This window comes from Ceratosolen solmsi, unplaced genomic scaffold (genome assembly GCF_000503995.2).
Source record: "Ceratosolen solmsi marchali unplaced genomic scaffold, CerSol_1.0 scaffold7, whole genome shotgun sequence".
NCBI lineage: Eukaryota > Metazoa > Arthropoda > Insecta > Hymenoptera > Agaonidae > Ceratosolen > Ceratosolen solmsi.
The window spans coordinates 13,065,601-13,084,422 of record NW_011948413.1 but is presented as its reverse complement, the minus strand read 5'-3'; the positions used below and the strand labels follow the sequence as shown (position 1 = coordinate 13,084,422).

General features: G+C 42.3%; 1 protein-coding gene across 1 annotated transcript in view; it reads right to left on the bottom strand.

Moving 5' to 3' along the window:
* The window catches only part of LOC105367698 (protein tramtrack, alpha isoform-like), a 103,344-nt gene that overhangs the window by 15,951 nt on the left and 68,571 nt on the right, over positions 1-18,822 (bottom strand). The window contains exons 2-5 of the mRNA XM_011506466.1: positions 12,721-13,150; positions 9,910-10,220; positions 8,097-8,500; positions 7,357-7,416 (exon numbers count right to left, since the gene is read on the bottom strand). Of these exons, the coding sequence (XP_011504768.1) occupies positions 7,357-7,416; positions 8,097-8,500; positions 9,910-10,220; positions 12,721-12,942 (997 nt within the window). The 5' untranslated portion in view covers positions 12,943-13,150. The remainder of the gene's footprint in view (positions 1-7,356; positions 7,417-8,096; positions 8,501-9,909; positions 10,221-12,720; positions 13,151-18,822) is intronic.

The window sequence follows — 18,822 nt, the reverse complement described above, 5'->3', positions numbered from 1 at the left end:
TCGTCGTCGTCGTCGTCGTCGTCGTCGTCGTCGTCTTCTTCTTCTTCTTCTTTAACTTTGTCGTTGTCGTTGTCGTTGTAGGCGTCGTCGTCGTCGTCGTCGTAGTCGTCATTGTTGTCGTTGTTGTCATCATCGTACCGGGTGCTTCGAGGTTGCCAGTGCTGTTGCTCATGTGCTTCGCTTTGAGGAGTTCGTAGCCCTCTAGGTCGCTGAGCTCGTCTTCCGACTTGCTCAGCAGCTTGGGCAGAAGTAACGAGCCCTCGAGGCTCTGCGCGCCCCGGAAACAAGTAAGCGAGTAAGTAGTAGCCTTTGTTAGTAATTTTGAAAGCTCGCTAAGGCACTCTAATTCTTAAAGAAATTCCCACTCGTCGCCTTCTCCCAATCCCCAACTCTCCCTCGTCAACTCGCCGACGCCGCCGCCACCGCCGCCGCCGCCGCCGCCGCCGCCGCAACTCGACGTCGTATCCTCGCCGTCTGCAAAGAGCGCAAAAAACACGGCGCGTGTTCGTTAGTCTTGCGATTCTCCGCGGCGGCAACGGCCACCTGCACCGCTATCCTTGTTCCCGCTAGTCAATAATATGATATTGCGCTCGTGGCCGACCATTCAGTTTTCTTTGGTGCGGGACGGCCAGCCCCAGCCACCGACCCACCCACCCCACATCGCTTTGGACCGACGATTAGGATGGGACATATCGATGAGTGTCGAGGTCGACATCCGCGCCCCGAAACTGAATGATCAGAGGCCACGAGTTCCGATCCGCGCGGGGGCTTGCCGATGGCCCCCGACGGATTTGGATGCAACTGGAATTATCTGCAAAACTATTTTTGCGGGCCGCTACGAGACAAGAATAGCGATGCACGGCCTGCTGCTTTCACCCGGGATTTATGAGGTACTTCCTTGGTACGACAAAGCCTCCAACATCTCGACTTTATTCCTTCAATGCTATTCTATATATATATATATATATATATATATATATATATATATATATATACATATATATATTTTTTTTCTATACTGAATCAAGCTCGTTTCATATGCATGAATATGTATTTTCACTTTGACTATCACTCTCTCTCTCTCTCTCTCTCTCTCTCTCTCTCTCTCTCTTTTACTCTCTCCCACTCTCTCACTGTGTGTTTTTATGTACACGAATTTAAATTATTCATAGGGCTTTATTATCTTTAATAATCATATTTATTCTTTAATATTAGCATTTTGCCTTAATACACGTATAAGTCAATTCGTGGGCGAACGACATGTAAATTTATTCACTGCACAAGTATTTTCTAGGTTAATGAAATTATTAGTGGCATTAATCTATCATCGTTCTGTCATAGTCGATATCAGAATTCGTGCTCAAGTGTAAGTTAATCTGTTCGTGAATGTATATACTGAAAAAGAAATTCTCGCATAGCGTAAGCAAAATATTCTTTTCCACCATGAATGAAAAGCCTATTCAAATATTTAAAGGAGCATATATTCTCGTTATACTTTGGAAATTTACGTTAATATGTAGCAATGGCGTATGCTCCTACGTTTGGACATTTACTCAATTGACCGAGCGATTACGAATCCGTTTATTAATTAAGAATGGCTAAATTTATCAAAAACTCGATAATCAGTTAATGCAATTGCTTGATTGTAATACGTTTCATTGACTTACGGGTACATGTGTCAGCGTGTACTTGTGCATACATAAACACATTATATTTGTGATACATATTCATATAAACAAAATACATAGGATTCTGTGCGGCAACGTGCTAGAACTGCACTATTTACGGTAATAGCTATTGTCGTGGAAGCACGTCATAAATGCGTGTGAAGAAAAAGATAGTGAAGTTCATAGATTTAAAGAGTATATTATATACATAAATAATAAAAAAAATAAATAAATAATAAATAAATAAATAAATAAAAAAAAAAAAAATAAAAAAATCTCAAAGAAAGATATAGAGTATACTTCAAAAGAAAAAAAAAATAATAAACGAATTCGTTGTGGGGGGAAGCAAGAGGAAGGGTAGAGCCAGCAAAAGAGACGCCGCGTTTATATTCATTCATTTTTAATACTACTACTTTTTCAAAATTGATCTTATACAGATGTTATTATCGTCATCGTCGTCATTTTATATTTGAATTTTGGGTTTTCATTTTGTGTTCGATAATTTATGTATGCATATAACTTTTACACTTTTCTCAGATACTCAAGAGCATTTAGAGTTTGATAAAAATTTACGCCCCACCCCATACCCCCCCCCCCATCCCACCCACCCCCCTCCTAATCGTAGAACCAACAATTTATCTTTCTTCTCTTTACATGGAGTGTGCGTGTGTGTCTCTGTAGAAGCACAATTGGCTTATTTTCCATTCAATTTCTGCTCTCTTTCTCGCACATCCTCTCTATTGGTCGCTTTCTCAATTTACTTGTATCCTTTATCGTATTGACTGTCTAATATATCTGTACAAACATGATCGTTTCTCATATTATTTGCAGGATAAATTTATAAAAGTATTATCTTGACTTTTATCCCCTTATAAAGGCCATGCGAAAACCAATCAACTGACTAGCTAATAATGCTTTACCCTCCCACCCCACCCCACCCTCCCTTGAACGTTGTCGGAATAAAAAGAGAAGTCGAGAATTACAATTCATTTTTGAGAATCTTTTTTTGAAGAGTTTGTTATAATAATAAATCATTACGCCGATGCCGAAGTGCAACATCTCGGCAAAACACATTTTAAGAGGATGTGAAAAACAAAGAAAGCGTTACCTTGATTGAGCAATATCGTAGAAAATTTCATATTCTAGTCTGTCAATTATTATTTATTGGCATTTTTCGCGCTTCCAAGCAAATGTAGTTGAATTTAATAATCATTAAAAGTGAAAGAAACTTTTATAACTTTGCAAATAAAAAATATTATTTAATAACAATAACAACAACAATAATAATAATAATAATAATAATAATAATAATAATAATGATAATAATAATAGCAATAATAGCAATAACGGTAACAATAGCAATAATATCAATAATAGCAAATAATAGCAAATAATAGCAAATGATAATAATAATAATGATAATAATGATGATAATAATAATAATGATGATAATAATAATAATGATAATAATAATAATAATAATAATAATAATAATAATAATAATAATAATAATAATAATAATAGTAGTAATAATAATAATATCAGCCTTAAAATAATTTCTTTGCTTCTTTTCATCTACAATGTAAACTATTTCATTTTAATGGCGCAAAGAAATCATTAAACAATAAAGGCTAATGATAAAGTGTCTAACATAGCAATTTGAAATGTGATAATTCTCAATCGTCAATAAGTGTTTTTAACAATGAAAAGCCTTTGGATAAGTTTCACTATATATGTTCAGAGGTATGACAAAACTTTAATAAACCCGTGGGCAAAATAAAGTAAATAAATAGGAGAAATTGTCTACGTATGCTAATAAAGCAAAAGTGCAGAGAGACACACACAATCACACTTAAGAAACAAAAATGACCGCGATATAAATCAAATTAAAAAAGGTTTTGAAATTAATAATAACAGTAAAAAAATTAATTAATTCAATAATCCCATCGTACGCTTGCTTTCATTTTGTTCTTTACATTATACATTCCAACGCCCGTTGAATTAAACCGAATCACGAGACGACGATCGACTTTGTCCATCGAGATAATGAAAAATCAGATTCTGCTCTGATAAAAATGTAGTATTTTTTTTTAAAGTGAAATTCGTTGAAAATATTCGTTTTTTCTTTCTTTCTTTTTTTAACATCAAAAAGAACGTTTTTACATATTGAACGGCTGGCCTCCCTAGTTCTTCGCTTCCCCGCGCAAAGGTAACGTCAGAATTCAAAGTTGACTCAATTCTCAACTCACCTGCTGCGCAAGAGAACAAAGTATAACAACACGTGTTCACTAGATATATATATATACATATACACATATCATAGAACGATTCTTCGGTCTTCGAGCACTCACGTTTTTTATGACTATTTTTTTAAACTGCGTTTTCTATTATCAAACTTAATTTATTTTGGTGTATACGTATATATAAAAATTTATATATACACGACGTATAATATGCACTTGATGTTCTGTTTTTATAATACACATGTGTTTTATATGATAGAAATTCGAACAGCCCCATCTGCGGCGTAAAAAACCAAATGATGATTTACATAAGAGGCATTTCTGCACTTTGAACGTCTCTTACACTAATATTTTCCCTTTCTTTCTTATTTCTTCCTTGTTTATCTCTATACATTTTCCGTACCTCCTAAATTTTTCCGACCAATATAGAAATTCTTAAATTTCTCGACATCTTCCCCTGACAGTCTATCGATCGTTTTAAATTTACACTTATACACACATATACATATGTACAAAGGTATATATATATATATATATATATATATACACATATACATATACATATACATATGTACAAAGGTATATATATATACACATATACATATAACATATACATATATATATATATATATATACATACGCATACATCCGCATACACGTGTCTGTACTCACATGTGTGTACTCATAGTGTGCACGAGCGCGCGCGCGCGCACGCACAAACACACACACAAACACAAACACAAAAAATATATATATAGATATTTTCTTCTTTTTATTAGCACGATTATTCATATTTGAACTTTCCGAATAAACGTAAAAATTTGTAAAAAAAAAATAAATAAAAGAAATAAAAAAAAAGAAAAATTCATACGAAATTAGACTTCGATTCGTAATCGAGTACAATAAAGAAACATATATTTAAATAAAAAAAAAACAAAAAAAAAACAGGTGTGTAAAACGTATGTACACACAATGTACAACCAGCGTTTTTAAAATTTAGGCACCGCATAGCTGGCTCCACCCCCTCCTTTTACCAAATTGGCCAATGGCAGCGAAGCGCATACATTCGTTTACCATTTTATATATCTTTTCCTTCTTTGTCTCTCTCTCGATCTCTCTCTCTCTCTCTTTCTCTCTCTAACTCTTTCATCTTCTCACGTTCTCATCTCTTATTCTTTCATTCAATTTTTTATCTTTATTACACATAAAATAATATCTTGTGCGGGAAAAGTGAGAATGCAATAAAGATAAACAAAAAATATATTGTTTAAAAAAAAATAATAACAAAATAATAATAATAATAATTATTGTAGACATAATTATGATATATATATATAATATATAAGTGATACAAATATATAAGTCCGTTAGAAATTTGCTAAGAGAACGAAGGTGCGCTACGCATTGGCCGAATAAGTGAGTATAAAATGGGTGTTTTTTTTGTTTTTGTTGTTGTTGTACAATCGTATACCATCGCTACATATATAATATTTCTAGATTTTATATATATGTCGTGTATAGTACACGAATGGTGGGTTAAATTATTTGGAGACTACAGCATTCAAGGGAGTAACTTCACTATTTATTTGACTTACTTCAATTTCCATCCATAACAAGTCTATATTTTTTAATTCTTTATACCTGCTGTTCTTTCGTCTTTTGCTTATTGTCTTACTCTCATCAAATTTATTTCTTATTATTTTCATTAGATTTCTCTCTTTCTCTTTCCTTCTTCTCACCCCCCCCCCATCACTCGCTCTCTCTCTTACTCTCTCTCTCTCTCTCTTTCTCCGCGTAACTCTCGTTCACCCTACTTTTCGCTTCCTATTATTAATAAAATAAAACTAAAGTATTTATAAGTTTCTTATAATAAAGTAATTGGAAATACGTTGATTTGAATATGTAAGTAACAGAAAGTAAAGTGGTGTGAAGATGTTTTATATATTTACTTATGGCAATTCAATTTCTTTAAAGTTCAACAATCTCAATTCCCTCAGCATATTGATTTACCAATTGAAAACTTTTTAAGATAACAATGTTTTGATGAAATTTAATTTTACTACATCGCGTTTGAAACATGTACAAAAACTGACATTGCCGTAATGCGACTAAAAGTTAATAAACAAAAACATTAATTTAAAAAAATGATGTAATAAGTTTTACTCTTTTTCAAAATAGTGTTTACTGTATGCTGTATTATGAGACGAGACCGAGACCGAGAGAGAGAGAGAGAGAGAGAGAGAGAGAGAGATATAGAGAGAGAGAGAGAGAGAGAACGAGAAGTATGATGGATGAGAGGGAAGAGCGAATACTTTACTAACCTTACAAAAATTAAAAAGCGTATATAGGCAACGGTAATTGAGATTAGAAAAACAATGACAAAATAATATAATAAAATAAGAAAAGACAACGCTGAACGACATAAAGCATTGGAACGAATAAATGTCTCGCGATGTTCGAGTGGTTTTATATAGCGTGGCTAAAAAAAAGTAAGGGGGGCCATATTTCACACACCATGCATGGGAGGTTTGCTTGCAGCGTTTTAAGTTCTCCCGATAAGTCACTACACGTGTGCATTGAACACACATATGACACACGTTCACCGAGTTATCAATTTTCACATCACCTCGACGCACTTTGCTTTTAATTTCACAATGAAAGTAACGGTGTAACGGTAATAATATTCTCTTATCGAGTAATCTTTCAAATTGTGAAAAATCACTGATTTTTAAGAATATCGAGCTCGTCGAGTGACTTAAAGAGTTTCTGTTTCATGTTCCACTGTTTCATGCACTTTATCGGAGGATGCGAGTTAAGCAGCATTGCCAGAACTATTATTATCGCTGTATAATTCTTCTTTAAAAGTCGTATTTGAAACTTTAATAACAGTTATTCGATCGACTTCACGGCAACGATTGATTTCTCACACGTTAATGTCACATGCTCACATTTTAAAACGTGTCCATCCGTGTAACACAAACTGCCACTTTATATATTAAATATTATTCGAACGATTTTCGACAACGTCGAAGCCGAATAAACTATTGGCGTGTCAAAGTGGCGACTGATTAATAAAAGTATGGAAAATACCGTATGACAATCCGTTAAAACATATAAATATAAAATCGTCAACAAATTGACGTAGGCGTCACTCATCCTTTGGACAAAAAAATTGAATTAAAATGTCAACAACATAGTCTCTATTTTTTTTTTTTTTTTTTTTTAAACGAGACTGGCGATGTATGCATGGATTCGTCATCATGCGTTTATCATCCGTCATTAAAATTTTCTTGACGAATGACTTGATAACAAAAAATTATTCCCCTGCAGTATAAGGATTAGCAATGCATTTGAAAAACTTGTTATTGGTTACTGATTACAAATAAGGAAATCGCTAAATCGCGTGGAATCATTAGGCAGGATAAGGCTTTCGTGGTCTCTCTTACCTTGCTTAAAACTTTCACTCCCTTGTCTACTCAGCGGCCGCGTGAATGACTCGTCCTTAGCTGAAATGCGTAGGAAAATCGTTATAAAACACTCCTCGATGCCCCTGTGGTTAAGCGCGCACGCGCGTTTCATCGATCCATCAAACAAGAGCAACGACGACACGCATATCTCGGTATTATTTATTTAAGGGCCGACGACGCGGCAACATTAGACTAAAGTCGTTAATCGCGGCAATAGCCATATCATTCGTATCCTAAGAGAATCGTCGCGAAGGCGTTTGCGCTAGGGTAAGGATAACGACGTCAGCATTCGACTGTAGGTAAACACGATTTAATTTGTGCTCTCATTTCAATTTGCCCGATCACGTCGATGATCACTCGATTCAGACTCATCGATTATGGGATGTTCGAAGGTCGATCGCCTTACGAGCCAGGACGGGTCCGTCCGTGTAAAGTAACCGTTTACATGGCGATTAATCAGATAAGAGGTGAAATACTTTTACGTCGATGCCCGTTGGATTCTTCGCTCGACCCGACCGCCGAGTCGAAAATGCAGCTTTGCTACCCCCCCCCCCCCACCGCCACCGCCGCCGCCAATCACCGCCAAAGCAATAGCAATAGCAGCAACCGCCTCAACGGAATCGAGTGCGGTGCCGTAACGTACGGTGTATACGTAATGTCGACGTTTAAGGAAGGCAGAAACGGCAGAGTAGTGGAGACTCGCCGGCGCGGACTCTTACCTTGGGCAGACGTGCTGGGCGTTGGCTCGGGCTCGCCCTTGATTCTGACGAGGAGCATCGCGTCCGCTTGGTCGGTGCCGTTCTCCGTGGGCTCGTCCTTCTTCGCGGAGGACTTTGCCGCGTTGCCGCTCGTCGCCCCGTTGCTGCCGTTGGAGCCCGCCGACGCGTTGCTACCGGCGCTGCTGTTCTGCGCTGCTTCGCTCTGGAAGTCGAGGCCCATCTTCATCTCCATCATCTCGGGCGAGCCCTGGACGAGGTCAGCGCCGGAACACTGCTGCTCCTGGCCGAGGCTCGTGTCTATCGGCGTGTCCGAGGAGCCGCTCAGCTTCCGCGGCCTGCCGCGTTTCCGCTTGGGCGCCGTGAGCGCCGAGCCTAGCAGTGGGTGGCTCGACATGTGGTGGTACCTGTCCATGGAAAATGTCACTTTAGTTAGTTCCACCATCTATCTCCCTTCGTGACATTTCCTCGGCTTTTACTCTTTATTACGGCTATCGTTATCGTCGCTCTCCATGTCGCTGTCGTCGTTGCACTTATTGCAATTGTGGGAGATCATTTAAAGTTATCGAGAATTATCGATAATCATTGGTTAGAATACAAACGACGATAATGCCGATCGAGCTCCTCCCCCCCTCCCGCCCTACCCAAAATCTTGGCTTGTTATTTGGATTCGTACATTTTTTTTTTTTTTTAAGTTTCTAGGTAATTTCTCAACGCTTTACGCGGCCCGTTATTTAATCGTAAATTTCTTTGACAGAAAAAGCGTTATGATTGCGTACGTTTTCCGAGGAAAAATGCCCAGCATGCCTCACTCGAGTCGCTCAACGTTACGTACTCTTTCGTTCATATACGTCGAAATTATTTATTAGCGCGATTTTAAGAAAGAAAAAAAATAATTTGATTCAAACGTTGTTTGTTCAACAGTTGTTTATCGGTAACGACGACATTAAAAAAATCGCTGACAATTGTTTTAACGCTAATTGTTCGCGTTAATCCAATGGCCGTTAACGCGACATTAGTTTGGCCAAATAAATAAATAAACAAATAAATAAGGGATGCGAGAACTGGCGTTGTTAATTGACCGAGCGATTATTGCGAGCTTTATCGCGACTTACAGATACCGAACTCTTGATAATGGGAATAGAGACAATTGGTACTTTGTAACTCAATGAAGGGAGCACGCGCACTAAACAAACGTGTAAAGATCCTTTTTTTTTTTCGACTTTTTCTTCTTCGTCTTCTTTCCTACACGATGAATTAAATAACGTTTGGTCGATAAAACGCGCTCGGCCCATTATCTTTTAAGGAACTAAATGAATGAACTGAACATTGAGTCAAGCAAACGCGTTAATCAGCCTTCTACCACTGCAATTAACGAACCAATTAATGAGCTCGCACATTCGGCTTTCAATTCATAAGCACAGCCTTTTATAATTGCAAGGATGATAAATTGCTCGGCACGTATGAAGTTCCTTCTTCCCTCAATGCTGTATCGAGCAAGGGGTCTAAAATGCCGCTGCCCATTGCGCCCGCCCCCGACCCGGCCCCAGCCACAGCGTGTCGAGCCGAGTATGCAGGAGCAGCAGAGCGGAGCCATCGTTTCGTTTGCCGAGGTGAATTTCACGGCCAGATTGCGAAGGGAGCCGTGGTAAAATAAAAAAATGAAAAAAGAAAAAGATATAACTACGCGCGAGGAAAATTCGAGGAGCGCCATGAAGTTCCGTTCGCTACCTCGCTTACGGGCGACAGCGGCGCGTGACTTTCCATTCTTTTTATCTTTTTTCGCTACGAACGTCGCGGGGGCAACGACTCGTACCTTTTCTGGGGCATGTGATGGTGCTGGCCGAGCTGGTTTATCCGGTGTAGATTGGGGGGTGGTGGCGGCACTGCGTTCTGATTGCCGAGTAACGAGGAGGTGATGCTTGGCAGGTCGCACTTGTCCTCGTTGACTTCGGTCAGGCCCTTGATGCGCAGGGACTCGGCGACGCGCAGGAAGGCCGTGAGCCTGTCCTGGTCGACGCTCACCTCACCGCGATACATGAAGTCCAGGAGGCTGCGCATGTCCACGTACGGCACGTCTTTCAGTATGACGATCGGGTGCTTGTCGGGATGGCCGACGAACAAGGCCTGCGGATTTCGAGCACGTGGCATGATTAGCAAAAATCCATCTGTTGTTTTTCCCTTTCGTTGTCCCCACCCCCGCACCCTTCGCTTATCCATCATCATCCCATTATCGGCAAACCTGCCCTACCCCACAATAATTACCGATACTGCTCAACTAACTACTCTCACTCTTGCCCCTTATTTATAAAATAAAAAATAAATAAATAAAAAAAAAAAAAATTTAATAACAAATTAATGTTAGGCAGTCTTAGTATATGGTCATTGCTAAGTATAACACGCAATCCAATGTGGTACCTGCCTAGCACTCATTTTTCTCTCCCTCGCTCATCGATCACCTTCAGCCAACTGTTTAATGCGAAAGTGTAATATCAAAGCGAGGGGAGGAGGGGGTGGGGTGGGGAAGTGGTATGAGATGATGATATTTGTTGTTTTGTCGTTTCTAAAAACTTCTTAAACCGACATGTAATTTTATCACAGCAACCCCACTATATTATTATATAATACAAGATGATGATCCCATAGCATAATAATACTACACAAACACACACACACACACAGAGAGTCAAATCCCGCCGCGCCCCTCTTTTCTTCATTAATTGAATAATTGTAACGATACATATAATAATATACAGCACTTATAACAGATAGTATGTATTATTATTTTATAGAGGATAGTCGTTCATCGTAAACCCCGCGGTACGTCAGCTTTGGCTTTATATATATAGGAATGACCGATGTTCGCACCGCTTGTGAGAATATGCCAATAGCGTTTCAGCGAATGCATGGCCACCTAGTGATGGAATACCGACATTAATACCCGGCGATTAAGTACGCCCGTGCCTACCGAACGAGCATATCATACCCAAATTCCCAAATGTCACTAATTTTTATAGCGAATAGCGAATATTACAATAATACCATCTACTCACGAGGAATCGCTTACGCAATCATATTGTAATTGACGGTGTGCCATGAATCGCCATGTTTTGATAGAAAGCAGTTTTCGATGGATTAGCATAGGCCGTGGTAAACCGGGGACATTTTACACCGATTAAGAAACTTTATTTAGCAATTATATCTTACCACGTTCTCCCTTGCTCAAACTTATTTTCTCAAATGCCCGCAAAAGTCTATTAATTGTGACACATAATTGTGTCTAGTCGTTTGGGCTTTTACCGGTTAAGTATTTACATTTGCTTCAATAAAGAGCGAAGGTAAATAGTATGTTCTCCCCTTCGCGACAATGTATATACTATTTTAAGTGGGTATCGGTCAGCATAATTTTTAAGACTCGAGATGAATTAAATGAAGTAAATCAAGGTCTTGATTGAAAATGCTCGAATGAATGGTAAAATTTATGATAAAAATATTAAACTTTCATGTTGTTGTTTGCTTCCATTATCAACGGAGAAACTATTTTACGTCGTCTGCAATTTATTATTTTGACCTGAAATCTGTTATTATTTGATCAATCGCTGCACAATAACTATGTAATATGAGGTAAAGCATTTGATTACAAACAATTGCTCTGAAAAAAAAAAAAAAAGGAAAAAAAGAAGAAGAAGAGAATTTACCTGGCATTCTAGAAAACGTAGGTACAAAAAAAGAATTATCGCTAGAATAGATCATGCAGTGTTTGAAATTCTTTTTGTATTGTTAGCCACGCGATCTTTGGGCTTTTAACGACATATTAAATATTTAAGCTTATTACCAGTTTATACAGTACTTTACAGCTTTGATAAATAATTTTAAGATAATAATAACAATAGTGTAAACGTGAGATTAGTTGTAAAATTGACGAATCGGGGAAAAATAAAAATTACCTCGAACGAAGTAAAGTTTGGCTTTGTATTGCTTCGGTAGTGCTTGGACACAAACATATGATGTGCCGTTGAAAAATATGCTGCCATCTTTTCAACAAATAGCATAGCTGATTCAGGCATTTCATTATTGTCATACACATAAGGAACGAAAGAGTGAAACAGCTATTGCCCGATGATGAATAATCGGCGCCTCTTTAAAACAAATTCTCATGCTCGCACGATCGCAATTGCAAAGCGCCCACTTAATAGGCAGATTTTTTTTTTTTTTTTTTTTTTTGATTTTTCCTTTTTAACGTTACCCGTTCAGATACAAATCGTATAACTTGGCCTAATGAAAATTGTAATTTAACAGGTTCCAATGTAGCCGATACTCGACGATAAGAAAATAATACGATTGGCCTTTAAAGAAAGACGGCGCGAATGTTTTGCGTACGCGTACCACTACAAATTCTTAATCGTGAAGTAAACTTTAACACGACTTTGATATGAGAGTTCATATAATTTCAAAAGTTAAATCCCTTGGCTACCAGGCGGCGCACCCCTGACAGGTCATTCAAAACTCCGAGTTGAGTGGTGTGTGTGTGTGTGATGTGTGTGGTAGGTGGGAGGGGGAGGGGGCGACATCCACACCGCCAACGTCAATGTAATACCTTAAAAACATAAGGAAGGATGGCGCTTACCTGAAAATAGGGACTGCAGGCGGACAAAACCATCTTGTGCGCCCTGAGTAACTGGCCCTCGACGGCCAACGTCACGTCGACGAAGGACTCGTCGTGCAGGAGCTGATCGAACACCGAGAGCAAATTGCTCTGATGGTTGTTCCAGCGCAGACAAAACCTCTGCGACGCCATCGCAGCTTCGCTTCTCAGATCCGCCAGGTTACCGTTAATGTCCGCTAACATGGGACCTTCTCTCGCTTTACTTTTTTTCTTCTCTCTCTCTCTCTCTCTCTCTCTCTCTCTCCCTCTCTTTCTCGTTTCGCTATCTTACTTCTCGAAAGCTCTGCTCCGCTTTCTCACTTTCCTTCAGCTTCTCTCGGACGTCTCGTTATTTTCTCTGCTCTTCTCTTCATTTGCCCTCGGCTCTTATCACGTTCTCCTACCACGTGATCTGCAACAAAAATCATATAATCATTAGCATAGCTATTTCAACGATTCGTCTCCATTCTCTCATCACATTATCATTATTCTAAGTTCTCTCACGCTCCCCCCCCCCCCCACCACCACCACCACCCACCCAGCCACCCCCATGTCAAAGCATACGTGCGCCTCCAGTGGGACATTTAAAGAATGTTAATGCGAAGCCCTTCTTTATTACTCGCTATTACATCGGGACAGCCAGTGGGCCGAAACAAAGCTTCGCCTCCTTCAATTTTCAGAGTGAGAAACTCAATTTAATAGATGGACGGGGAGCCGCCAAGCAGGCGAAACGCGCGCCAACGAATCCGCCTGGTCAATTGTCCAAACTACCACCGACACGCTAATTTCAGCGTAATCACTCGCAAAGTCTGCGAATAACCGCGTGTCAACATAAGATTGACCGGTGTGCTGTCGATTGGCCTCATAAAGATTGGATTGCATCACCCGAATGGACGCACGAAGGAGCTAACCATCGCCGACCAACGTAGACCAACATCGGCGCGGTGGACTCCCGTGGGTGGTTCATTGGGGGGGGGGGGGGCGAAAGAGCGTACTCGGTGTGTATCAGCCTCGTCGCAGAAGGCATTTCGTTCTGGACGTTTTCGGTTCCGGTGAGCCACGCACGAGTTACTAAGAAGGGAGAGGGGACGACGAAAAAGCTAAACAAGCCCAATCTTATGAATACCGATAATACGGACTGCCTGCGTGTGTCGTTCGTTGTAATCAAGCTGGAATTCCAGAGTCCTCGCTCTCTCTCTATCTTCCTCCCCCCTCACTCACTCACTCTCTCGCTCTCTCTGTCTCTCTCTCTCTCTCTCTCTCTCTTTCTTTCTCTCACTCCTCCAGGCACCTGCGCACACGGGACTTATCAGCTCTCGCGAGTCCAATGCCTTCCTACAGCTGTCTCTCTGTTTACTTTCTCTCTTTCTCCGTGGAATTCCCGGGAGGGTTCAACGAACCCCTCGTGCGATTTCTCGCACGCCCGGGGAATGACGCCGTCAGCGGATTCGCGTTTCTCCGGGGAGAGGATACTCATATACATATATATAGACGCGCGCGCAACGAAATGCAGTTCTCGGGTGAGGACGCATCGTTGGATGGGGATAGGTATGTGTTGAGAATTCATGCATTGTCGTTTATCGATGATAGGAGCGCTTTTTTTTCCTCTACTTTTTCCTCTTCTTCTTCCCCTAGGTCTTCACGAGCTGTAATAGACACAGTGTGCCAACGACGTTAATCCATGTACGTGGAGGAGGGAGGGGGAGGGGGTTTTTTTTTTTTTTCGATTAAGACTAGCGATAAGGAGTGTCGGCTTAGTAGCGAGGAAAATGCTAATGGACCTTCTTATTGGAAAATTACCTATCCGAGTTACGTAATGACGTCGTATTGGTTACCGGAAAATGCTGCCCTCTACTTAAGCTAGGTTGGATGGACGGTGGGTGAGCGAGGGTGATGGTGGAGGGGGTAGGGGTAGGGGAGAGGGGCATCGACGCTTTAACTCTTGTTATTCGTGAAATTTAAATATCCTCGGTTACGCAATCATGTCGTCATCGCTATTCGCTGCTTTAATTGATATTTCCTCGAGGAAAAAACACTGATCAAGCGCCTTTAAAAAATGGCTCGCGTGAGTTTGAGTAATTATTTTTTTCCAGCGTTATTTTATTTTTACGTTTTTATATGCCCTGATATGAGGAACAACAGCTGACGAGATAACTATTTTCAAGTCTAATGTCGTCGCTGTAACATAATAGTTTATTGTATTTCATGTTCCGACCAAGTACGACTTTTGTCCCTCATCTTCTATATAGAGATGTATAGGCTATTTTGCGAGAGCCGTAGTAAATCAAGGGGATTCTATCCAATGAGCCTCTTTCAGTTTCCTCACCCGAGACAGTCGTCCGCTTATACAAAAACACTAATAAAAAGTTTCGTTTGTAAAGTTTATTAACGAGATCCTATCTTAATAAACAAGCGCGAGCATTTAGTGAGATACGATTTGCCATTCATCTCCGTATAATAAAAAACCATTTAAAATGCGCGATGACTTCACCGACAGGTTTCGCCGAAGTATTTGGTTTCGATGCTTGGCCATTGCGAGGGAGTGCCCCGTCGGTTGCGCTTAGAAAAAGCGCCAAGAAACATTGGAGGCGCGACAAGCGGGGAAAAATCGCTTACACGAGCACGAAAAGTTGTGCAAATTATTCTTACGTATTCGGCCGTCAGAATGCGGCACATAAAGCGCGCTGCGTCGGATTACGGGTGAGGCGAAGTGCGCCGGGCATTAAGGAGAGGACGGGACCTGCCGAGGAGCCGCTGGGGACCCAGTACCCGTCATTCCTTGGGAGCTACTCGGCGAAGAGTCGGGGAAGTGACAAGGGACGGGGGTTGCGACAAAGGCCCGAGGCGAGCGGAAATCGCGGGAGTGCGTGTAGCGTGCCGAGCCGAGCCGAGCCGAGGCCGTGGGCGAGATCTCGCGGCGACCCTGAGAGGACGTAGGTGAAGCCGATCGCTCGGCTCTCCTGTCCTTTTATGTAATTTTGCCCCCGCCTCGTCCACTCACGGGCCCCACAGTCGCCAATGCACGACACGCGTCGTCCGGTTCTCCGTTCCCCGTTCCCCGTTCCCCGTTCACCGTTTTTCCTCGCCCTCCGGCGATCGCAATCGTATTTTCATTATTTCGCATAGCGCACGTCCTCCTATCACCTGCGACATTAATGCCATTCCACCACTCCCCCTTTCCTTTCCTTTCTTTTCCTATCCTTCCTTCCTTTCTCCGCTTTCTTGCCTTTCGTTTTGTCCTTTTGGCCTGCGCGCCGGTATTACGTCACGAAGAGGTCCGCCGAAAGCTACCAGGGATAGCTCTATAAGGAGCGTACGGGCGGGGAATCGTGTCGCGTAACGGTAAGGCGGATAAGGAATGCAAAGGATGAGCTCGCGACTCATTGTGTAATGGCGGCCGCCATTTCTTATCGCTCGCTTCGGCAATGGATAATGAGGCGCGCGCAGGTGAAATTCAATCGGCTCCTCTTTCCCGCAATGTCGTGATAATTGTTTTAACGAGATTGCGTGCGATAACGAAAACCGGAATGATTTCAAGGCCGCAGAGATGCTCGATATCGGCCGTTATTGGCCACGCTGACGGCACGATTCCTCATTCAGAGAACGCATTCGTCAACTCATTCGAGGTTAAATTATTATCCAAGGCGTTGGTTTCGCGAGGCGGAGAGGCAGCAATCAGTAGCGCGACTCGAGGAAAAGGATTGGACGAGCACTCGTTGGCTTATTCGCAGAAGAAATTTCGTAACGGGAACTTTGACATCGTCATCATCGTCACTGTCGTCGTCGTCCTCGCTGTCCCCATCATCTCTGTCGCCGAGCTCGTCTGGCTGGCTTTCAGTCCCCGTCTATCATAGTCTCTCTCTCTCACACACACACACACACACACACACACTCTCTGTTTGTCTGTCTGCATGTCCGTCTATCCTCATCAATCTATCTATCTCTATATATTTATCTTTCTCTTATTCCTCTCAACCTCACTTTGTCGAGGCAGAAAAGGAACCAAAGCAACGGTATATGCGCTTACCAGGAGTGGGGGCGGGACAGAAATACGAGGTAGAGAACGAGCGAGGGAAGAGACCGAGACCGAGAGAGAGAGAGAGAGAGAGAGAGAGAGAGAGAGAGAGAGAGAGAGCGAAGACACTCCACACGTTCTGCGAAAGTGAAGAAAGGCTGGACGCTCTTACGCCGCCCGGAGAAGTCGTCACTGCCTCCTCCACTTCCTTCTCATCGCGTATCTATTAGTAAATAGGCGCTGTTGCTCTTCTCGCGGTAGCCACCGAATAATGAATATCCTCGATATCGCCGGGAGCTGCTAGACAACCAGCAGACGAACGACGTCTTCGCTTTTATTTAAGGTCACGTATGCGCGTGATACGTGTGGGCGACCCGGAAGGAGATGCGGCGCCATCCGCGAACTTCGCCACGGCTGTGACTCGAAAGCGAACGGTAAGTTAGCCCGAAGCTACGTCGTGATACTTCTCATCCCTGGGAGGAGAACAATTTCCTGCCGGGAGCCGACCCTACACGCCTTCAACAATGAAGAAACTGCCTCGGCTCGATGCGGAGAGAATTCGCTCGTCGCGGAGAAATCGCGTTTACCCACGCTCGCGTCTCACTAATGCGCGTTTTCCCGAGATCCGCGAATGATAACAGTGCGAGGAAACGAGCATGGACCGAGAAAACCGAGCATTGTGCTCTCTAATCTCGTGGAAGAGAGTCGGATCGGCAAAAGAAAATTGTACGCTCTGCCGTTGCTCGATGACGCGAGGAAATACCGATCAAGCATCTCCTTCTTCTCCTACTCCTCCACCACCTTCTGTCATTTAACGATCCGCGACCCCGATTCTGCCGATTCACCGGTGCTTCAAGAACAAGTATGCGCGCAAATGCACGGGACACAAATGGCATGTCGAGGCTTTACGTATGTTTGCCCCGCCTTTTCGAAAATTTTATAACGGGTGGGTACGATGGATGTAGGCGAGCGTGCAGCGAAAGCCCTCGACTAGCCAGCTAAAATTGATTTTTTTTGTCGTAGGTGCGTAGGGGCTGCCTGCGAAATAGTGAAATTTGAGGCACAGAGGTCGCGACTCGTTCGTTGCTCGTATGTAAAAGTTGTCGTTCGATCGGCCCGGGAAAACTCCCGTGGCATCGATCGCCTGGGCGCCGCAGCTCGTTACTTTCCTTTCATCCCCATCGCACGCATGGAAAGTTTCAGGAGCTCGCGCGCTGGCGACTGCCCCCTTTTGCCCTCTCCCCCTCCTCTCCACGGCTTCGCACCAAATCAATATCCAAAGGCAACGAGGGTGCGCGATTTCCGCTCGGATCGATAGAGAGTCGAGCCGAGGTTAGTTTCTAGGGCTTCCGTGGTGGTGGCGGTGTGCCGTTGACTTACGAGACGAAATCCCACGGTTAACGGCAAAAAGTGAGATTAACTTGGGAATGGGTCTTGGCTTGTTGCACCGCGACATTATCGAGACCAATGCTCCCTGAAAAGCCGTCGACGTGGCTAGAGGAGATTTTAAACGAGATTGAGAAGGAGCCTCTCCTGAAGTATGGCCGCCTTAACGAGCCGTCCGCCGCTCAAAACCGCCGAATCATTGTTTGACAATGTCGAGCGGCTCCTCGCTGCTGTAAGGTGACAGTCGAATTGACGGCCGATTTAACACTCGAGCTTTTTGCGCTCGTGAAGTAGGCGCAGAAGGGAGGAGAAGGAGGAGTTGATGGACAGTGGGGACAGTGAGGTTGTGGCGTTGGAGGGCAAGAGTAGGGGCTAGAAGAAGGAGGAGGATGAGGCGAACCGCATGTCAACCGATGACTCGCGTAGACTCGGACACTATGTCAACTCTTTCTGAAGATTCTCCCTCCGAGTGGAATTGAAAAGCTGAATTTAATTATACAGGCCGAGCGACCTCGAGGATAAGAAACGATTGCGTAATTCAATCATAAAAACAACGTTGGATATTGTAAGACTTTTAGTGTCTAGATACACACGAGAGTAAGTACCACCATGATAAAAGCGAACGCTCTGATTGGTGCTTTATATTAATGCATATATCACCCCCCCCCCCCACCCCCCACCCC